Source organism: Lipotes vexillifer, unplaced genomic scaffold, assembly GCF_000442215.2.
Source record: "Lipotes vexillifer unplaced genomic scaffold, Lipotes_vexillifer_v1.1 scaffold269, whole genome shotgun sequence".
NCBI classification, from domain to species: domain Eukaryota; kingdom Metazoa; phylum Chordata; class Mammalia; order Artiodactyla; family Lipotidae; genus Lipotes; species Lipotes vexillifer.
Genome location: NW_006799885.1, coordinates 1,795,707 through 1,819,467, shown reverse-complemented (window position 1 = coordinate 1,819,467; position 23,761 = coordinate 1,795,707). Strand labels below are relative to the sequence as shown.

The window sequence follows — 23,761 nt, the reverse complement described above, 5'->3', positions numbered from 1 at the left end:
ATGGTATTTTTTTAAAAAGTCCTTCTTTGGGAAAGGATATTTTAAATGTGTAAACACAAGAATAGCAACTTGTATTTCCAACTGGCTCTATGGCTAATGAGAAGGAATTGCAATTATACATTTACACTTTAAAGTTTTACCACGTGTGAAAGCTCATGGATAAGAGCGTGATATGGTCTTTATTGTAGGATTTAGTCCTTCCTTACGTTTTCAAATTCCTAAACATGCAAGAATATCTAAGCACTTACAGTTAAGAGATATTACTGACAAGGTGCTACTGAATGCTGCCTTGTTCTTTGAGAAATTTCTCTTACAGAAAAGAATGTCCCTTTAAGCTAAAGTGAGGTTTGGTGCCGATCCCTGAATTTCATCTATCTTTGTTATTGTTGGCTTCATTACCAAAGATTGAGAGTCCCCTGTAGTCCTTCCCCCACCCTCCAGTTTGGGGACGTTGATGGTACCTAGTGATTACAGTAAAAGCACTATAATACTGATAGTTAAGGTCCAATAATGATATCTTGAATCTCTCTATTATGCTGTAAGTCAATTGGATCTTCTAACCTCAGTTTTTCCCTATGTAAAGCTGGAGAGATTTTCCTAGTTTTGTTTTTTTGGGTTTTTTTGAAATGAATAGATTAATTCACTTAATTCTTTTAAATCAATAGATGCAATCCTTCCTGTCGTGGTTTAAAAAATGACAGGAGGACAGAGGTGTTTGTGTGATCCTCAGACTTATAAACACTTGTATTCATCAATTACAATTCTTTTCCTTTCTTCCTCTTTTATGTAGACTACTGGATAAAGCCAGGGGACCAGGTGATGATGGAAGTGTCTTGTCAAGATTGTTACTTAAGAATCCAGAGTATCAGTGTCTTCAATTCGGAGCATGAAATGGATGTTGGGAAAAGTTTTACCAAGAATAAAGACTTGCTGCCTTTAGGAAATGAGGCTGAACTCTGTAGTGCCCTCGCCAATCTTCAGACCAGTAAACCAGATGCTGTGGAGCAGACTTGTGTTTTGGAATCCACAGAAATTGCTTTGCTTAATAACATCCCATACCATGAAGGCTTTAAAATGGCAATGAAGAAAGTGTTGTCTTCACTGGGTCAGGCCATGGATACTCAGTGTCAGAGTAACGAGATGAGCTGTGAAAGTGGACAGAATAATTCTGAACAGCGCGTCCCTGAACCTTTGTATGTGTTAGATGTGTCTGAGGGCTTCTCTATTCTGCCTATAATTGCTGGCACACTCGGGCAGGTTAAACCTTACAGTTCTGTGGAGAAAGACCAGCATCGTATGACTCTGGACCTCATATCTGAAGCCAATCACTTTCCTAAAGAAACACTTGAGTTTTGGTTGAGACATGTGGAAGATGAATCTGCTGTGTTGCAAAGGCCAAAATCAGACAAGTTGTGGAGTATAATTATACTGGATGTCATTGAGCCATCTGGGCTCCTTCAGCAGGAAATAATGGAAAAAGCGGCAATATCCAGGTAAAACACAAAATACAACCTTTGGTTTATTTGATCTTAGACTTCATGTGAGTTCTTTTAGTTCTTTCATGGTGTCACTGCACAAATGAGTCGTGATCATTGTGTGTTCCTCAAGCGTTGCTTTTCAGGACCTATGACTTCTTGTCTTTCTCTTTCTGTGCATGTCATTACTGAATTTGTTTTTTTTTTTCTTTAAAGGATCCTCTGCCCTGCAGGTGTGAAGAGAGCCTGCGTTGGGATTGGACTGCCTGTGTATAATATAGGGAATTAATTAGAGCTCTATAAGAACAGATAAGACATTCAAGGGTGAATAAGGAAAAATCAAATTTCATCTTTATAAGAAAAACTGATGAGAAACATATAGTATGCATCTGATGGTGTATTGGGAGAGCAGAGTGCTGCTTGGGAACAAGTCCTAGTCGTTTTAGGTCCTAAAATCTCTATAGTATAGTTCTCTCCCTAAGGAATTTGTCCTTCAGTTTAGGTTACTGGGGACAGACTTGACCCTAGTATTTAAAATTGAAAGCAAATCTGGCTAAGCTTCCAAGTTCTTCAGTTGTGTTGCTCAGATCTGAAAAGATGGCAATATTGAACATTTGGGGGCCCAAGTTTAAGTAAAATGAATTTATACGTTTTAAATTTTGTGGTATATGAACAGGGGTTGTTTTGTAGTATAGGAGCAGTGGTGGAAATGCAGACCAAACTGCAATAGGAAAAGGCAAATTGTTCAGGAAAAAAACATTTGCTTATATAGTTAATTATATTTTAGGTTTTATATGCATTTTCTTTTGTTAACCACACATCTTTTCTTATGAGGTAACTAGTAAAAATCACTGCCATTTTCTAGTCTTTAAAACAATCTTGTACATATCACAAATTATGGGGATATAGAGGTCTGACATATGTAAATAGAAACATACACACTCTCTCTTAAAATTTTAAACAGATGTACCTTAGGTAGAGTATAGAACAAGGAGCTGGAAGGGTGGGTTTGAATCTGGTCTCAGATTTGTCTGTGAATTCCTGAAGCAGTAAAAATTTTTTTAAGTCATTTAATATCTCTTGTCCTCACTTTCCCTCATCTATAAAATGAGGGATACTGGATTAGATGCCTTTGAAGGCATTTCAGCCCTACGAATTTCTGACACAGATGAGGTTTGACTTATTTGGTAGAATCACCTTGGAAAGGTGTACAATTTACCTAATGGTTTATTTATTTTTAGTTTTGATTTAATTCTTTTTCTATTTTTTTTTTAATTGTGGTAAAATGCCCATAAAATTTTTTGTCTTAACCGTCTTGAAGTGGATAGTTCAGTGGTATTAAATACTTTCGTAGTGTGGGGCAGTCGTTTCCCCAACCATCCTCGGATCTCTTTTCATCTTGTAAAACTGAAACTTTATGCCCATTAAACAATAACTCTTCATCCCAACCCCACCCCCACCCCAGGCCCGGGCAACCACCATTCTACTCTCTGCTTCTGTGAGTTTGACTCCTTACCTCATATGACTGGAATCATGCAGTATTTGTTGGTTTTGTGTGTGCGTGTATGTGTGTGAGACTCTTACTTCACTTAGCATAATGTCCTTCAGGTTCATCATCCATGTTGTAGTATATGTCAGAATTTCCTTCCTTTTTCAGGTGGAATAATCTTCCATTGTATGTATATGTCACATTTTGCTTAACCATCCATTGATGGACTGGTTGGTTATGTTAGTGGGAAACAACTTTCGTAAAGCTGCCTACAGTTCCCCTTCAGTGTTTCTCAGCAGAGGGAGGGGTCCTGTTGGCAGTTTGGGTGGGACGGTCTTTTAGGGGGTGGGGTGGGGTCAGTTCTTAGGTAGGACTATCCTCTATGTGTTGCAGGATGTTTGGCACCTCGGGAGCTAAATGCTAGCAGCACGTGCGATCACTGTTTTAGCCAGTGTTCTCCCCGTCCCGCAGAACAGCTCCTGAGGAACAGTGGAGAGCCAGTGCTCTGCCCTTCAGCCGAAGCTCCTGCACAGGCCCCTTACCAGGTGCTCCTGGAGGTGTCAGCTTCCCTTGCTTCTGGGGCCAGAGGTGTGCAGTGACTCCCACCCAAGCCTTTTATTATTAGCTTTAGCCGCTGACAGTGGGGAGGCCTCATGACTGGTCAAAGAGGATGCACTTAGGGGTTGGGAGGATAGATTGTATTTAGGATAAGGATAAAGGGCATCTGTCTCACTGGATACCAACCCTCCCAAAAAAAGGCAAGGAAAAAAGATAAGCCACTACACAAACTTAAGTATTCAGTTACCTTTGCTAACGTTGTTTTAAAATGTTCATTATTAACTTTTATTCAGTCATACTAGATTAAAATACAGGAGAAAGTTTAAAAGGCTGGTGAGATTTTTTTTTTTTTTAATTTAAACCCATTTTAAAACACTTCATGTTGGATCACAAGGAAACAACGAAGAGTTTCTTCAGAATTTTTGCCATTTATGCTTAGAGTTTTGAGTTGGAACATTTTTTTTTTTTTCCTGAAGGCACAGATGGTTCAGAGATATTACTTGGCTTTGCAGAGGATTCCCTTGAGGAGTCTGGCAGCTGCAGTGGTGTAAGTGACAACAAACCACTCAGTGTCAGTCAAGCTAAGTGGAGTTGCAAGGCGATTACTGTTTTATGACTAAGAAGCATTCTTATTAGTAACGGTAACATTGAGTTAAGAAGGATTTGAGTTAAGATTTCAGATTAAAATAGTGTGAACACTATTTTATTCAGGGAAACTGCGTGGCGTACAATTTTAGAAACTTGCAGGAACTGTCTTTTTATATATGCATTGGTCAAACATTTAGTCCTGTATTCTTATAAATAGATCCTTACTGACTAGAAATATTTAAGACTGAAAGCTCACTATGAAAGATACATACAATAGATAATACAAAGTCCAGCTGTCTGTAGTAGCCTGTCCTAGAAGTTCAAGTGGAAACCGACTTGGAATGTTCAGTAAAAATGAGGGATTTAACGTTTGATTGTAAATGTGGTGAACGATGAAAGTGCCTTAGAGTATCCTCCACATCCGTTTCCTTTGATGGCAGTAGGTGACCCACCCACTGCTCTCATGCCTCCCACACAGCTCAGGTGTGTGGAAACAGCCCTGTGCATGTGGGCGTGGGAGCTGCCTTGGCTTAAGAGCCTCACATCTCACATAGGAACTTCTCCCCAGGGCATAGCTTCCAAGTCCCAGCAATAGGAACACGTGGTTACAAGTCATCCCACACTCAGGGAAGCCCAGAGGTGGTGTGGCTTCCCATCAGGCATTTATAGTTTACAGTTCTCTCAATCCAGGTGCATCTACCTATTAAGAGGCATTTAAATTTTTTTTAAATCATAAGCAGTATTGCTGATAACACAGCTGACATTCCACCTTTTTAGGATTTCCAGGGAAACAGAAGGTGAATCTAGATCAACTGTAGGAGGAGAAAGGGTTTTGTTAGCCTTTTATTCACACTTTTAATAGAGTGTTTGGATTTTTAATCACTTTTTTTTCCCTTTCAGAGTGTTTAACTTTTTATTTTGAAAAATTTCAAGCTTACAGAGAAGTTAGAGAATAGTACAAAGAACCAAACATGTACCTTACACCCAGATTCACAAATTGTTACTGTTTTGCCACATGTGCTTTAGTATTCTCTCTGAACACTTTAGAGTAAGTTCCAGATATCATATTTTTACCCCTAAACACCTTGGTGTGTATTTTGTAAGAAAAAGGACACTCATTTATATATTCATCACACACTTAACAAAATTAGGATATCTACGTGGACACAGTACTGATATCTAAGGGAAAAATCTTACTCAGATTTCACCATTTGTTGGAGTAATATCCTTTATAGCCTTTTTGTACCTAGTCCAGAATTCAGTCTAGGATTGCACATTGCATTTAGTTTCTTTAGTCTCCTTTATTCTGGAACAGTTCCTGAGTCTTTTTTTTTTTTTTTTTTTAAAGCAGCAGGTTCTTATTAGTTATCTGTTTTACACATATCAGTGTATATATGTCAATCCCAATCTCCCAATTCATCCCCCCGCACCCGCTTTCCTCCCTTGGTGTCCATATGTTTGTTCTCTACATCTGTGTCTCTGTTTCTCCCTTGCAAACCGGTTCATCTGTACCATTTTTCTAGATTCCACATATATGCGTTAATATACGGTATTTGTTTTTTTCATTCTGACTTGCATCACTCTGTATGACAGCCTCTAGGTCCATCCATGTCTCTACAAATGACCCAATTTCGTTCCTTTTTATAGCTGAGTAATATTCCATTGTACGTATGTACCAGATCTTCTTTGTTTCATTTGTTGATGGGCATTTAGGTTGTTTCCATGACCTGGCTGTTGTAAATAGTGCTGCAGTGAACATTGGGGTGCATGTGTCTTTTTGAATTAATGGTTTTCTCTGGGTATATGCCCAGAGTTCCTCAGTCTTTCATGAGATTCACAGTTTTGAAAAGTGCAGGCCTTTTATTTTGTGGAATGTTTCTCATGTTTCTTACTAGAGGCAGATTACCCATTTTACAGAGGTTTTGTCACTGAAGTTTTGTCACAAAGGCACATGGTGTTGCTTTATCCCATATTGTTGTTGTGAATTTAGATCAGTTAAAGTTGTATCCATTAGGTTTTTCCACCCTAAGTTGCTATTTTCCCTTTGTAATAAGTAAGTCATTTATGGGGGTGATACTTTGAGACTATGTAAATATCCTTTTCCTAATCAAACTTTCACCCATTAGTTTTTTGGGTTTTTTTTTTTTTTGGCTGCACTGCGTGGCATGCGGGATTCCCCAGTCAGGGATCGAACCTGTGCCCTCTGCAGTGGAAGTGCACAGTCCTAACCACTGGACCACCGGGGAAGTCCCTCACCCACTAGTATTTTTTGAAATGTATTCATTTATTAAATTTATTCATTTAATTTATTCATTTATTCATTCATTTATTTATTTGGTTGCACTGGGTCTTGGTTTTAGCAGGCGGGCTCCTTAGTTGTGGCTCCAGGGCTCCTTAGTTGCGGCATGCAGCCTCCTTAGTTGTGGCATGTGAACTCTTAGTTGCGGCACACGTGTGGGATCTAGTTCCCTGATCAGGGATTGAACCCTGGCCCCCTGCATTGGGAGCACGGAGTCCTATCCACTGTGCCATCAGGGAAGTCCCCCTTACCCACTAATTTTAATAGCCATTGACGATTCTTCCTTAATGTAAAAACTTGTATCCATCCAGCTGACCGGTTACTTTTCAAGCAGTCTGCCATTCTGAGCTACCAGCCAGCTACCAGTCTAAAAGTGTGTTAGATTATATACAATCTGTAGCTCCCCAATTAGTCATGATTTAGTTATTGATACTTACAGAATGTGGAGAATCAGGATGCTTTTTAGAGCATTTTTCCTTCCTCCAGGTGTTTGCTGCAGTCTGGAGGTAAGATCCTTCCCCAGTACACGCTGATGTTTGGGTTGCTCGTGGAGTCGCAGACACTGGTGGAGGAGAGCGCTGTGCAGGGAGCAGAACGAACTCTGGGATTTAATATCGCACCTTTTATTAACCAGTTTCAGGTAAGTGTTCTGAAGAGAAGTTCAGCCACTTGGATGTCACCCACAGTCTGCCTTCTCTCTCTCTGTAGCTTTATAGTCACTGTGTTTAGCTGGATTGGGATGGTAATCAGGTTTCTATAGCAAAGGAACTTACTACTGGTAAAAATCAACCTAGGGGTTAGTATAGCCGAGGAATTCTGTTGTTCTTACTGACAAAAGTCTATAGATTTTGCTCGGAACCACTGTTGTAAATGGAAAATAGGGTACTGGGTTTAGTCTTATGAAAAAGTGTGCTCCTTGTCTAAAAAAGCAGCCGCCAAAAGGAGACATCTGTTCTAAATATGAACCCTTAATCACATTGAGACTTCTGGCTGGCAGGTGACAGGAGTGAGCAGTTAACGTCTGGGCAGTCAGGCTGCAGGGAGCCGGAATGGAGGAGCCTAGGAAAGGGGTTAGTTGCTCTTTGGGAAACAAGGATTTAGTGCTGGCAGAGCTACTAGCAGCAAAATAAAATTTGTGAGTTATAACTGTGGGAGTGGATGGAATGTCCAGGGAAGAGGTGTGGGGTTGGAAATAGGTGGGATCTGCTGTGTAAGCCAAAGCGGCATTTTGAGAAGTGGGATGTTGAGTACCGAATTAAAGGAGCGATATCTAAACCTTTTATCAATAGGCTATAGATGGTTAGCTCTTGAATATGCATTGTTAGATCTTCCATGAACAATACTTGCTAAACAAATATAAATTTGTTGAGTAAATGATTTTTTCAGAGCAGACTAAGGTTTTAGAGTTTATTTACTCTTAGTTTTTCTGGAGAGTTTAATAAACAAAATACACTTACCAGAAGACAGAGAAGTTTAAATTATTTCTTTGTGTGGTCCCAAAGTACTACCATCTCCTATCTTTCTAGCTTATTCTCTCCTGATCCTGACATCAGCAATTCTTCGATTCCATCAGAATCTATGATATTTTAATCCTGCCATCTTTTCACCCTGCCTCCCATCTCATATCCTCCTTTCCTTCACAGCTTATGTTTCATGGTTGATATATTTTTCACATATCATGGAGCTAACATTCAAATTGACGATAAAGAGACAAGAGATGGACAGTAAACAAAGGAGTAGAAAGATTAGTATAATAGATGGTGAGAAGTGAGAAGGCTAGAGGAGAATGGGAGTTGGGAGAAGATGGGATGTTCTATTTTATTTAGGTAATGCCTAAGGAAAGGACTCAAGGATAAGTGATATTTAAGCAGAGACCAGAGAGAAATAAGGAAGCAAACCATATACAAGTCAAAGGATCAACAAGTGCAAAGACCTGAGGCAAGAGCATGATTGGAGTATTCAGAAACAGCAGGAAACCATGAGGGAGAGTGGGATGAAGGATGCGGTGAGAAAAGTATTAGGAGCCAGATCCTGTAGAGCCTCCTGTAGAGGTTGTGGTGAAGGTTTTGGCTTTTACTCTGAAAGGGGTGGAAAACAACTGGAGGGTATTGACCAGAGGAGTGATAAGGTGTGACTTGTTTTGAAAGGCTTGCTATGGCTGCTGTATTGGGAGTAGACCACCATGGAGAGCCGGCAGAGGCATAAGGTTATTGCAGTAATCCAGGAGAGAGGTGGTAGTGACTTAGCCTAGAGTGGTATCAATGGTTGTGGTGCAGAGTGGTCAGATTGTTGATGTATTTTGAAGGTAGGTTTTGTGATAGATGGGACATGGGGTATGAGAAAGTGCCTGGAAGGATAGTTGCCATTTACTGATATGGGGAAAATAACAGGAGGATCAAGTTGTGCTTACGTTTTTATGGGGCCGTTAAGCAGTTGGATAAGAATTCAGAGAAATAGCTAGCCTGGAGATGTAAATTTGGCAGTCAGATTTGGTAGATGATATTTAAAGCCAGAATAATGGGATGCAATCACCTTGGGGATGTGTAGAAAGAGAAGAGGGCTGAGAACTAAATTCTAGAGAACTCACAAAGTTATGAGCTGTACATTGGAAATCTAAGAAGGAATTAGCAAAGATGACAGGAGTGGCCAGTAGGCTAGGTTAAGAAACAAGTGAGGACAGATTATGAGGGATGGGTACAGCTGTGTGGGGATTAGAGTGCAGGTGATGAGAGGTGACACAGGAATCTAGGGCTGTTCTTCTGGTGACTGATACAAATAGGGATTTAGGGCAAGAGTCCTGGAAATGGCATGGAATTGCTGTTTTTATGTGGAGGAAAGGTTGGATGCCTTCAAGGATGCCCAGGGAGAGGTTGATATATCTGTGTCCTTTCTCACCATGAACAGTTGCTCTCTAATATTTTATTCAAAGGAAAGAGAACACTTTTTAAACAGTTTCCTTTCTATTTCAAATGAGAAGGCTAAAAGTTATTAGTAGGAAGTTTCATTGCTACTAAAATTGATGGAACAGTTTATAGCAGTGGTTCTCAACCTTGACTGTACTCTCAGAACTACTGGTATCTGGATCCCAACTCCAGATGGATCTGAGGTGTGGCCTGAGCAGTTGGACTTTTTAAAAGCTCCTTAGGTGATTTTAATTTGCAGTCAAAGTTGAGAACCACTGCCTTCTAGAAAAATAACCTGTTTTCAAAATGAAATCCACTGTTAGCTGTTTGGCTGAACTTGGCATATTTGCTCAAACAGTTCAATAATTAATGTTGTTCAGTAAGTCTCCTACATATGAACCTTCAAGTTGCGAACTTTCAAAGATGCGAACCAATCACGTAAGTTAGTTCATGTGTCTGGCGTACGTTGTCATGTGTGCATCCTCTACAAGTGGTTGTGCTTTTGTGCACTTTACAGTACTGTATAGAGTACAGTGGTACAGTATGTTTATTTCAAGCCCAGATGTCTGGAAGCAAGCGTAAAAGCAGCGGTGATGTAGCTGGTACTGTTAAGAAGGCACCAAGCGATAATGATGGAAACAGAAGAGAAAACAATTGAAAGTGGAGTGAGGCGAAAAGATGGTAGACATCACTCATTCTTATAACGTGAATCGTTCAACCATCAGCATGATTCTAAAGAACAAGGACAAGGTCTTGGAACATGTGAGGTCTGCTGTGCCGATGATGTCGATAATATCGAAGAAGCAGCATGGAAAAGTGATGGAGGAGATGAAGAAACTTCTCAGTGTGGACACGGGATCGGCATCAGCGTCGAGTCCCGCTCAGCTTAATGCTGATGCAAGAGGAAGTTAGAAGCGTTTATGGAGACTTGAAGAAGAAACATGGCGAAGAATCAGAGGGCGCATCTTCTAATGCCAGCCATGGCTGGTTTCATCGGTTCAAGGCTAGAGCCAACCTTCAGTGTAAAAGTGGCAAGGCAGTGAGTACAGATACGGTAGCTGCCCGGGAATTTCCTGAATTCTCTTCGACCCAGAGAAAGGACAAAGAGAGACAAGAGGAAGAAGAGACTGAAGAACCGAAGGGATTCACAGTGCAGGAAGTGGCAAGGGGATCTTCTTTATTTGGGGGGGGCACTGTTAGTTTTTGAGGCAGAGGACTCGAATTTAGAATGATACCACAAAGGTTGCAGCAGCCGTTCAGAATGCAATCCAGTGCTACTGTTTCATCTGTGATGAGAAAAAAAGAGCTGCCACCCAGACATTACTGGATCATTTTTTCAAGGCACTGTACTATAATATTAAAAATGTTCTCTTTATTTTTTGTGCTTGTTTTTTATGCATTATCTGTGTGAGAAGTATTATAAACCTATTACAGTACAGTGCTATATAGCTGATTGTGTTAGTGGGGTACCTAGGCTAACTTGGTTGGACTTAACAAATGTGCTCTTGGAACGGAACTTGATCATACGTAGGGGGCTTACTGTACTGTCTGCTTATTAGTCATCGTTCACACATAAGCACATCCTTGGCTTAAACTTTTTGGAGCTGCCTGGTTAAGTAAAAATTTGCTTTCATCCAAGTGAAGAATCTATAGATAATTGAAATCACAGAAAATCATTTAACCAGCCTAAAACCTTGGTTTGTTCATTCTTCCTGTAGAACGGAAGTCCTTATGCCTTAAGGTTGATGTGGGAATTAAATGAGGTAATAGATGTCAAAAGCACTATGTCATACTGAGCGAAGTACAAAGGAGGAAACTTAACGAGACTTGGTCAAAAAAAGAATTGAGTAAAAGTGAAAATTTTATACTTTCTTTAGGTACCTATACGTGTATTTTTGGACCTATCCTCACTGCCCTGTATACCTTTAAGCAAACCAGTGGAACTCTTAAGACTAGACTTAATGACGCCATATTTGAACACCTCTAACAGAGAAGTAAAGGTAATATAAAATGATTACTCTTGTCATATTCAGAATTATCTTAAACTATATACTACTTTACATACATAAAATAGTTTTAGCCACTTCCTTTGAAGACTTAAATTTTCTGAACAATATCCAAACATGGGCTTGGGTAATATTAGTGAATAAAACAGGTTGGTATTAATTTGAATTGGGTGATTAAATATATTCCTTTATAAAATTTGGATCTAAAGCTAAAAAGACAAAGACTTATCCAAGTCTGCTCTGTTTACTCTGATGAAATTTTCATGATTTCTTAATTTTCCTAGGTATGCATATGTAAATCTGGACAAGTGACTGCCATTCCCTTTTGGTATCATATGTACCTTGACGATGAGATTAGGTTGGATACTTCCAGTGAAGCCTCCCACTGGAAACAAGCTGCAGTTGTTTTAGATAATCCCATCCAGGTGGAAATGGGAGACGAACTTGTACTCAACGTCCAGCACCACAAAAGCAACGTCAGCATCACAGTAAAGCAATGAAGAGCAGTTTTCTAATGAAAAAAGGTGGAAGTAGAGCAGCAAGTACACAGTTCTAGTCTGAATTAGTAGTGGGATTGTAATCATAAAATGGAGGTACAAAGATTTAAGTCCTTGTAATGGTCAAATATTTTTAAAAAACTGACATTAATAAAGTGTATTTAAAAGACCCTAAATTAAAGAGTAGCATGATTACAAAAATATTGCTGCAGACTTCTTTACTGGAAAAGGCTGTCATTAATTTTTCAAATTAGGAAACTGTTTTTATTGCTTGGTTTTACTTACTATAGATTAAATTTTGCCAAACCTGTTAGTTTGTACTCTAAAGCTATAAATATAAGGAATTTTGAGGCTCATTTTCAGTTTTTAGGCATCTTGGCTATTTTTCTCAAATCCAAACTTATAGTGGGGATACCTCAAAAAGTTGGCTTCCACTTTAGACTGAGGGTTTATGGTTATCTGTAAATTCCAAGCTTGCTTCTTGTAAACAGTGAAATACTTCTGAACCTCCGTCTCAGTTTTTGTGTTTTGGGTATGCAAACCTGAGTAAGAATTTAAGCTCTAGACTAAATGTAATTAAAAGAGTAAAAGAGGAACAAAATAAAATCTTAGGAGGCAGCATTTTTCGTGGTCTACCTTTGGTGAAGAAAAAATTTAAAGCTGATAAATTAAGTTCAAGGAAGAGTTAAACCTAAACCAGTATTTTTCAAAGTTTTGATTTGGATACACAGAAAGAAAAAAATAATTAGTCCAGATTTTAAAGACTTGAAATAGGGACATTAATAAGGAAGAAGATGATCATGCCTTCTATATGCTGTGTGCTCTCTGTAGGTTAGCCACACAGAAAATAAGATGTACCTTCTCTTTACACTGCCTATTCTCCTTGCCTCTTATACTGCCCAACTTTATTTTCAGTAGAAGTGTTTAGTTTATAATAATGGACAGAATAAAAACTTTGTATCTAATTACTGTGAACCAGTAGGTATGTGTGTGTATGTATATGCGCTTAAATATATAAAGCATAGGTTTTGAGAAATGATACTTACCCTTGCTATTTGCAACATACCGCTCTGGCCCTTTCTGTATTTATTTTCAGCTTAAAATGTTAGACCCAATGGCTGTGATTAACAATTAGAGGAACTCCATCCTAAGTAATAAATTTCTCCCAAATAGCATCTATAAGTCTTCTGACTGTGGTTTGATAAATAATTAAGACGACTCAGCTGAGATTTACATTTGCTGACACCTTTAGTAGCACTGAGGAAAAGCAGACTCTGTTTCTATCACAAGTTTCTTATTTATCTTCCACTCTTCCATCCACTTTATTCTTTATTCATCTCAAAGTCCTGGATAACCTATTAATCTGTTCACATTGGTGCAAATATGATTTTTAGGCAGTAGTTGTTTTACGATTAATAGATTAGGTCAGATATTTCTCCTAGTAGAAATGTAAGATATAGGCCTCTTTCATTGTAGGTATATGATTTTCAACCCTTTAATTTTTTGGACTTAATTTTTTTCTGCTGTGCCTCTAATCATGAACTTTTTGTTGTAACATTAAGAAGGGTCTATGTTGAAAGAATGAGAGATATAAAAAGTTGCAGAAAATAAATGATAAATTCTTATTTATTGAAAGACATCCAGTTGAGAAATAGAGAAATAATTGTTAGGTAAGCATATATGGCACATGATTATGATTAAGTTTCACTAATTCATATTTCTGAATTACACTTTCTGCTAATTCCAGAGCATTATATTCATGCAGCAGTGGTAGAAAGCACTTTTTTTTTTTAACGTCCTCCTCTTGATAGAGCACTGTAATGTCAAGAACGTTTAGTAGTCATTTCCTCCATTTGAGTATGTGATACTCTATAGTGTTAAGTCAAGTCTAAGTCTAGGATATTTAGACTGGTTATTTGTGTTATACAAAACCTAGTTGTATGAATCCAGTAGTTGTACCTGGTTTTTGCCGTTTTGTTGAAATTTTCCATCATTAACGGCTTGTCCCAAGCACAAAATCCTGAGCAATGGGATACCAGGTAATGAAATAACATGGTAGTAGCACAGCTTCTGCACACTGTTCAGGAGGCCACGGACTTATCTGAAGGTTCTTTTTTCTCTCCTGTAGTATCATTACATATGTCATCAGATACATTAGCTGTAGTAGGTGTAGTCTGGGGAGTCACAGTGTGTCCAAACCCTTGATAGTGACCCATGGGTGAAGGTGGCACAGAAGAGGCAACAGAAATTGCATCTTGTGATGACGATGATAACAGGCTTGTGTGTTCATTTTGATCTTGATCCTCAGGAAAAAACTTTTTCCTAGGATGTCCCATGACTGTCCTTCCTTTAAAGTAACATAAAGGTTTCTGAGTTAGCCAAAAGTTTGGTTATTTTTACTACTATAAACTTGCCATGCTAAAAATAAGCTCCCCGCTTCCCTCCTCCCAATTTGGAGAGCCTTACTGTGGTACTACTGCTTTACACAAAGTCTTTTCACCTCTTAAACAAGACCTGATAGGAGAACTACAATAGCCTATTCGAATGAATTAAATGGCTGGTACTTACCAACATGCCTTACTTGTTCAGAAATATCATCCCTAATATCTGAAACATCCCACATGGCAAGAAAGGAATCAAAGCATGAGCCCTCTTCTGCTTCTTGGACATATGGTTTATATGAGAAAGTGTAGTGATGAGCAATAGCAGCAAGGAACATCTCAATACAGATAATAAAGTCCTACAACAACAATATCAACAATGTCAGCCATGTTGGAGTTTCAACCTAGTTTTGCAGGTAAAAAGGGAAAGCACTATTTTTCTCTCTTTTCAAAAGTACTGAAATACCAACAGCTGTTTTTTTCCCACAAGACTATTCATTTTTTCATTTTCCAAAATAATGATTTCTGACCTCTTCAAAAAAAAAAACAACACAAAACGCCAAAACTTTAACTCTATTTTGCACTACCTCAATCCAGTACTTCTTTGCCAAGTACAATGCATTCTCTTCCACTGTCCAAGGACTTAGAGGAGAAATGCAGAAAGTGAAATAGAGTAGGAATAACAAAATCTAGGTTCTGTTCCTGGTTCTACTACAAATTAGTAACTGACCAATATTTTCTAGGGTTCCCCCATTTCCTCACATGTGAAGTGAGGACAGCAGTAGCTCCATAGCCTGCATGTGGTCAGGCCGAGGAGATAACATGTAAAAATGCTTAACAAATAGTAAAGTTCTGTTGAATTCAGAGAGAGCATTACTTACCTGGAGTCCTGTGGCCACAGCTTCTACTGTTTGCCATTCCCACGTATGCTTTTCAGAAATAACGCCAACTTTTACCAACAAAGCAATAACTACTGCTTGCCTATATGTTAGGAAAAGGTAAACGCCAAATCTATATCAAGCATAAAATGAGCAGTTGCTTTAAAAATATGCCATTTAAAAAGTTAAACCCCAGCACAACCTGTGGACCACCTCCACCCTGCCTTTACAGCATATTCCTGAAGACACTGTGTATCTGTATTAAATATACTTGTTTTACAAATTTACTTCTAGTACAGTTTCATCACATGAATTTTGATTATGTATTCTAACAACTTCAGTACGTGTTTTATAGTCTTTTTTTGTTTTGAAAGTGTGCACAGTAATTTGCTTTTAAGTTCTTCCTACACATAGACAATGCCTAACACCTTGTACAACTGGAATTTAAAATGAAATAAAGAACAGATACTTAAATGTTATTTATGCATGTATCAATTGATTACTCAGATTATTTTAAAGAACATTTTGAAACTAGTCTTGTTTGAAGTCCTGGAACTACAGACAAACTCAGAAGGGGTCTGACACCAAGATGGGGAGTCATACTGAGCATTTCAAGCAAATCTAGGGATCTGCCCCTAGGTTAAATTTAAACAGCTAAAATGATATAGTTAGATAAGCTTTCATAGATCTATATACAAGAATATTCACTTCAATAATCCTTGTAATGGTAAAAAAAAATTAGGAACAACCTAAATGTCAGTAGGAGATTGGTTAAAAAGTTCTATCCGCATATCAGAATACTGTATGAGGTGAAAACAAAAAACCCAAACAAAATTACATCCTCACTGTACTTACAAAGAACTATGACTGCAATATACTAAACGTATCATTGAGTTCTACAAGTTTTTATAGTATGTATTTCTGTGGAGTTATATAAAATGATGGGGACCACAATGTCAATCATTCATGCTGGGTGGCAGGATTTCAGGGATTTTTCTTTCCCCCCTTTTTGTATTATTTGTATATTATTAAATTTGGTGTATTTGTTTCTAGGCCCCTATCACCCACGCCTTTACTAAACTGGGACCATGTATAGTTTTGCCTTCTGTTTTAAACAGTATTTTTACTAATGAACATTTCCTCACATTAAATATTCTACATGATGTTTATCTTCCAAACTGTATTCTCTTATATAAAGAGACCATGATTTTTTTTAAATGATTCCCTTAGTGTTGAGACATTTAGTGTCTCAAACTGTTTTCTTTTTATAAATGTTACAGTGACCATCTAATTATTTCTTTATGAAAAACCAAGAAGGGCTAAAAGAATGAATTTTTTGAAAGCTAAGTAGACATTTTAATTCATCTTCCGTATTAAGACTTTTAAAAATCCTTCTGAATCAACAGTTTTACTGCCCTTTAGAAAATGAGAACATTTAAGAGAAAGCAACACTTACCAAAAAGAAACAAAAACCACCAGCTTTACACAAAGAAATTTGCCAACAGGTTGGATTGGACTCAGTTCTTCCTTCAGTACTTTATAAAACAGGAGGAGACAATACATGGCAAACTAGAAACAAACAAAGTTCTTAAATAAGAATAACTAAATATGGTATTAGAGATATTGATATTAAAGTTATACACCAGAGACCTGTTACAGAGTAATGTTTCAGGCAAAATTTTCTACACTTTATTTTGCTATTTTTAGATTGACAACAAGCTTTTATAGTTTACTGTGGATGAATATATACAGTATGAAATTTCTCAGAAGAGATGTATAACATCTTCCCTGAAAATGGTTTTGAGTGTTCACTTACAGGAGCCCACAAAGAACACAATGAACAAGTGACTGCCATGAATGGAAGAAAAGGCTCTCATTCAACCAAAATAAAAACATCTATCTGCTTGTTAATGGCTTTTATACACAAATTACCGTTCACTGTATAAGGGCTGAGCTTACTAACTCTAATTGTATGCATATTATTTATAACTGAACACATTAAATAAGTACTACTTCAATAAAACTGTGACCATGAAATCGGAAAGTAAGGAATCAGGGAAACCATTTTTCTTGAGGGCAGTATGTTAATCCAGCTGAATTTACTTTTTAAGGATAAATGCTCAAGACATTAACTATTTTTAGAAATCAGTTGTAATTAGCGTAGTGTTGCATAACAATGAACATTTCTCTAAAAGTTTACTTTTTCCTATTATAAAATGCTCATTTAAATTATTTTAGAATATGAAAGCAGTAAAGTATAAAGTTGTTCATAGTCCCGTCATCCAACCATTTTTCTACACATAAGGTGGGTTTTAGCAGGTATAACCAACTAAATATGAAATTTTGTTGCCTGATTTTTTTTTTTCCACTTAAAGTGCCCTTTACCATATATTTCATTAAATAACTGCCTAGTGTTTTGGCCAATGGAAGGTACATAGTATATTTAACTAGTTGGACCGTTTCCAGGTTTCAATTAACAAACAATAGGCTTTATATACAAACACACTGAAAGCAAAAGTACTTCTGGCCATTTCTTGACGCATTCCCAGAAGTGGAATTACTGGTTCCAGAGAATATGAACATATGGAAAAGCTTTGAATACGCGTTTGATTTCTACTTTTCTTTTTTTTTTTCTTTGCGATACGTGGGCCTCTCGCTGTCGTGGCCTCTCCTGTTGCCGGACGCGCAAGCTCAGCGGCCATGGCTCACAGGCCCAGCCACTCCGGCATGTGGGATCCTCCCGGACCGGGGCACGAACCCGTATCCCCTGCATTGGCAGGCGGACTCTCAACCACCGCGCCACCAGGGAGGCCCTATTATAAATTTCTAATACCACACATGCATGCCAATGCACCTAAACTATTATTTTGCTGAAAGCATTAATGAAAGATTTTCAATAAAATGCACATTCCTTTTTTTTTCCGGTACACGGGGCTTTCACTGTTGTGGCCTCTCCCGTTGCGGAGCACAGGCTCCGGACAGGCAGGCTCAGCGGCCATGGCTCACGGGCCCAGCTGCTCCGCAGCATGTGGGATCCTCCCGGACCGGGGAATGAACCTGTGTCCCCTGCATCGGCAGGCAGACTCTCAACCACTGCACCACCAGGGAAGCCCCACATTCTTAAGTTGAAAGGATCCAATAGTTATATCTTTGGAGCATTTCAATTTCTATAACATCATTTTAAAAAACTTGGCATTCTCAATTTTCAATTCTAAATATATGAGAGAATTTTATTCTCCCATTTTAATTCAAACCCTGTACTGTCATATACCAATAAAACATTTTTCTTACTGAATATGCCTAGGATATGTGCTTTTTATTTAAAAGGAGAGCATTCTGCTTTTATTTATGACATATCCATATAACTATGCAATGAATACCAGAACCAAATGAAAAAACATAATCAACGAGTCAGTGTATAAGTCACCAGATAATCAACAAAGATATTATATCTTTATATATGTATAAAGATATGTTAAAGTTTCAAGTTCTTCCTACAGATGAAGTTCAATATTAAAGTTACAATTAAGCTTTATTCCAGAAGAGACTTTCCCTAAAAAAATTTAGCGCTATAGATCTAAATTTAGTAGTTAAGATGAATATTTACTTACCAACTGTGACATATTATTTATTATGACCAAGTAAGTCCAAGCATTTGAAAAGCTAAAGTTCCCTTCATCATATATACCAAGCAGCTCACAGATTCTAAAAAATGGTAAAAATGAGACAACTTTATGAATAACTAAATCAAAAATACATTTTAAAATACAGCAATGACAGCAATACTTAAATTTAGAAGTCAGTTTATTTCAAAGATCCTGTAGATAGCCGCTTGATTTTGGCCATAGAGGTGGTTCAAAAATTAAAAGAAAAACATTTTTCTAGATATGTTACCATATTACTATTCCTCCAATTTGAAGGAAATCCAAAAGACATAACATTGAACTAGAAAGGGTAACTCTTAGATTCAAAAGAATGATGCTGCCTAATTTTAAAAAGGTTGTTAAAAACATATAAGGCAGGTCTATAACTACAACTATAATTTTTTCTCCCAAATGGTCTTGGAGGCAACTTTTATGATGACCCAGATCTAAGTATTAACTTGTCTTGATTACCCAATTTCTAAACAGCAGAGAAATAAAGCATGCCTTCATAAATAAGTGAATTAGTTTTAATTCCAAGGCAAATGTCACTAAAGAATTGCTAGCACAGAAGCAGCATAAAGAATTGAATGCTTCTTTCACCTTTCTTTCCATTCTTCCTCTGTTAACAGACAAAATCCTTGTATAGCTAGCAGATAAAATACACACTCTACCTGCTTTAAACTATTTGATGTTCTTAAATTTTTAGGGAATAGTTTTACCAGGTAGCTTAATGATACCCGATTTTACCTGAAGTGCTAAGACTTGACAGAATTTTTTAAAAAGAAAAATATGTTTTCTTCTTTAGAATACAGTACTCATTTAGAAAATAAAAGCATGTAATGAATCTATAGTGGTATACTTTAACTTCACGTACTAGATGTTTCTGTAAAGCTGTGTGAACATTAATACTTGAAAAAGAATATTTGATAATGCTTTCCAGAAATCTCCAGAGAATATTATTTAGAATAATCCTGTGGTGATTCCTTGTCTATACATGGTCACCTTATTTATTATAATATAGTAGGATTTCTATATACTGTGTTTTTATACCAGACTAGATGTGTTATAAACAAGTAACACTCTTTACATGCTTTTCTACTCAGTTGTCCCACTAAGTAAAAGCATGAGAATTTTTGAAAAATAAATAATAATATAAGTTCTGTGCACTTACAAAGCAACGATGGTGGTGAATGGTCTGACAACTGTATATTGTAATACACCCAGTTTGCATCTGAACAGCAAGACTCTGCCAAAGAAAAAGAACTTAGCATTTCACCTACTCATTTCACTAGTATCAAGCTTTCTCCAAAGCCCCCAAATTAAAATCACTTTCACAAATCATGCCACATTTATATTTAATTCTTTTAATTTAGTCAGTCTAAATGGCTACTGGAGAAGAATGTGGATGGTAGATACAAATTTTCTAAATACTATTTTTTAAATTGCATAACAACTACATCTTCTGAAAGATCTCCCTTCCTATGTCCAGTCTCAAATTCCTGAATAGTGCAGCACAGAACAGGAACAAAAAGAATGGAAGTGGGTCCCTGTGTATTTCTGGAAGAAAAACCAAGTAACAAATAAATTATGTGTAGGGTTGCATATATGAAACCACATTAGAAAATATCATGTCTCAAAACATACTTCTCAATTTCTCCTCTCAAAACAGCATTATTTCAAGACTTCTGATTTATTTTTTTGTTAATCAAGTTTTATATGCGTGTGTATATATATATATATATATATATATATATATATATATATCTAGTCAGTATCACTGACTAGATACTCTGAAAGAACAAAACAGAGATCCTACATAAAACAGTTTTTATCACTGAGGTCACTTAATGTAGGGGAAAATTCACAAGGAGTAACAAACAGAAACAAAGCAAAAAAGTCCCAAAACAACAACTATCAAAAAAAGGCTCTCTATTTGACCACCTTGTGTAAGCCTCCTTAGGAAACGATGCTCTGAGCGCAAATGTTTATTTAGCACTCCTCCATCAAGTTTATGTATTATAAATCCCCTAATTTAAGAACTACATCTAGACTGAGAAGAATGAGCCTGACATACAGACCCTGAGGCACTGGGTTACTAGGACTGAATAAAAAACTGATCAGGTTCTATGTGCTGAGAGCCTTCTCTGTGCTGAAGCGGCTCACTCCCACTGACAACTAAGTGTGGCCCTGTGGAGGTGGGCATGGCAGCTGCACTTGGGCTTGTTGTAAGACCTTTTCATGAACATGCCTGGGCTACACTGTGCTTCTGGTCCCATACTCTTTACAAAGCTAAATTAAGTAGAAGTTGGGTTAAACCTGTAGTGTTCTATGAGCTGATTGTCAAATCAAACCTGAGACCAGTAGGGTGACTATGCAAATGTATTAAACAGTCAATTAGATACCTTTGAAAGCTGTGGAGAATTAATGAACTGGAAGATGTATCTGAAGAAATTGGCCATAATGTAATAAAGGCTGAGACAAAGAGACAAACATGAAAGAGAGTTACCAAGAATAGAACAGAATCAGAAGGTCTAACATACTCAAAAGTTACAGGAGAGTAGAGGAAGGGCAAAATCAGAAGATTATGGCTGAGAACTTTTCAGAACTGATCAAAGACACAAATCAACAGATTGAGGCACCCTGTAAATGAAGCTGGACTAAAACAAAAAACAACTTGGTAGCGAAACTACAAAACATCAAAGACAGGGAGGGTCTTAAAAAATGCAGTTGGACTCCCTCTGCGACAGCACTGAAATCACAACTAACTGCTGAACAATCATCGACAGGAAGACACTGGAACTCACCAAAAAAGTTACCCCATTTCAAAGACAAAGGAGAAGCCACAATGAGACAGTAGGAGGGGCACAATCACAATAGAATCAAATCCCATAACCTCTGGGTGGGTGACTCACAAACCTGAGAACACTTATACCACAGAAGTCGACCCAATGGAGTGAAGGTTCTGAGCTTCACATCAGGCTTCCCAACCTGGGGGACTGGCAATGCAAGGAGGAATTCCTAGAGAATCAATCTTTGAAGGCTAGTGGGATTTGACTGCAGGACTTCGACAGGGCTTGGGGAAATGGCGACTCCACTCTTGGAGGGCACACACAAAGTACTGTGTGCATGAGGACCCAGGGGGAAGGAGCAGTGACCCCACAGGAGACTGAAACAGACCTACCTGCTAGTGCTGAAGGGTCTCCTGCAGAGGCGGGGGGCGGCTGGCTCACCATGAGGACAAGGACACTGGCGGCAGAAGTTCTGGGATGTACTCCTTGGTGTGAGCCCTCCGAGAGCCCTCCATTAGCCCCACCAAAGAGCCAGGTAGGCTCCAGTGTTGGGTCACCTCAGGGAAGGGACCCAGCCCAACCCATCAACAGCCAAGCGGATTAAAGTTTTAATGAGCCCTGCCCACCAGAGCAACACCCAGCTCTACCCACCACCAGTACCTCCCATCAGGAAACTTACACAAGCCTGTTAGATAGCCTCATCCACCAGAGGGCAGACAGCAGAAGCAAGAAGAACTACAATCCTGCAGCCTGTGGAACAAAAACCATAATCATAGAAAGACACTCAAGATGAAAAGGCTTTGTACCAGATGAGGAACAAGATAAAACCCCAGAAAAACAACTAAATGAAGTGGAGATAGGCAACCTTCCAGAAAAATAATTCAGAATAATGATAGTGAAGATGATACAGGACCTCAGAAAAAGAATGGAGGCAAAGAAGAAGAAGATGCAACAAATGTTTCACAAAGGCCTAGAAGAATTAAAGAACAAACACCTAGAAGAATTAAAGAATAAACAGAGATGAACAATACAATAACTGAAATGAAAAATACACTAGCGGGAATCAATAGCAGAATAACTGAGGCAGAAGAATGGATAAGTGACCTGGAAAACAGAATGGTGGAATTCACTGCCACAGAACAGAATAAAGAAAAAAGAATGAAAAAAATGAAGACAGCCTAAGAGAGCTCTGGGACAACATTAAATGTAACAACATTCGTATTATAGGGGTCCCAGAAGGAGAAGAGAGAGAGAAAGGACCCGAGAAAATATTTGCAGAGATTATAGTCGAAAACTTCCCTAACACGGGAAAGGAAATAGCCACCCAAGTACAGGAAGCAGAGAGTCCCAGGTAGGATAAACCCAAGGAGAAACACGCCGAGACACATAGTAATCAAACTGACAAAAATTAAAGACAAAGAAAAATTACTGAAAGCAACAAGGGAAAAACGACACATAACATACAAGGGAACTCCCATAATGTTAGCAGCTGATTTCTCAGCATAAACTCTACAAGCCAGAAGGGAATGGCATGATACATTTAAAGTGATGAAAGGGAAGAAGCTACAACCAAGATTACTCTACCGGCAAGGATCTCATTCAGATTCGACAGAAAAATCAAAAGCTTTACAGATAAGCAAAAGCTAAGAGAATTCAGCACCACCAAACCAGCTCTACAACAAATGCTAAAGGAACTTCTCTAAGTGGGAAACACAAGAGAAGAAAAGGACCTACAAAAACAAACCCATAACAATTAAGAACATGGTAATAGGAACATACATATCGATAATTACCTTAAGCATGAATGGATTAAATGCTCCAACCAAAAGATAAAGGCTTGCTGAATGGATACAAAAACAAGACCCATATATATGCTGTCTACAACACACCTACTTCAGACCTAGGGACACAGACAGACTCAAAGTGAGGGAATGGAAAAAGATATTCCATGCCAATGAAAATCAAAAGAAAGCTGGAGTAGCAATACTCATATCAGATAAAATCGACTTTAAAATAAAGAATGTTACAAGAGACAAGGAAGGACACTACATAATGATCAAGGGATCAATCCAAGAAGAAGATATAACAATTATAAATATATATGCACCCAACACAGGAGCACCTTGATACATAAGGCAACTGATAACAGCTATAAAAGAGGAAATCGACAGTAACACAATAATAGTGGGGGACTCTAACACCTCACTTACACGAATGGACAGATCATCCAAACAGAAAATTAATAAGGAAACAC

General features: G+C 38.0%; 2 protein-coding genes and 1 non-coding gene across 4 annotated transcripts in view; 1 reads left to right on the top strand and 2 right to left on the bottom strand.

The window, feature by feature from the left end:
* PRMT9 (protein arginine methyltransferase 9) overlaps nt 1-12,780 on the top strand; it is a 28,444-nt gene extending 15,664 nt beyond the window's left edge. Inside the window, exons 9-12 of one of the 2 annotated variants that reach the window (XM_007472007.1) lie at nt 791-1,493; nt 6,896-7,049; nt 11,190-11,312; nt 11,603-12,780. In XM_007472007.1, coding sequence (XP_007472069.1) covers nt 791-1,493; nt 6,896-7,049; nt 11,190-11,312; nt 11,603-11,818 — 1,196 coding nt within the window. In that variant the 3' untranslated portion in view covers nt 11,819-12,780. The remainder of the gene's footprint in view (nt 1-790; nt 1,494-6,895; nt 7,050-11,189; nt 11,313-11,602) is intronic. The other variant, XM_007472008.1, reaches the window with a different exon arrangement.
* On the bottom strand, nt 6,284-6,356 carry TRNAG-UCC (transfer RNA glycine (anticodon UCC)). The gene has a single exon. It is a non-coding gene; the product is annotated as a tRNA-Gly (tRNA).
* A 633-nt stretch (nt 12,781-13,413) lies between the features above and the next one.
* The window catches only part of TMEM184C (transmembrane protein 184C), a 29,620-nt gene continuing 19,272 nt past the window's right edge, over nt 13,414-23,761 (bottom strand). Inside the window, exons 5-10 of the mRNA XM_007472006.1 lie at nt 19,890-19,964; nt 18,686-18,779; nt 16,531-16,643; nt 15,078-15,177; nt 14,384-14,555; nt 13,414-14,162 (exon numbers count right to left, since the gene is read on the bottom strand). Coding sequence (XP_007472068.1) covers nt 13,897-14,162; nt 14,384-14,555; nt 15,078-15,177; nt 16,531-16,643; nt 18,686-18,779; nt 19,890-19,964 — 820 coding nt within the window. The 3' untranslated portion in view covers nt 13,414-13,896. The remainder of the gene's footprint in view (nt 14,163-14,383; nt 14,556-15,077; nt 15,178-16,530; nt 16,644-18,685; nt 18,780-19,889; nt 19,965-23,761) is intronic.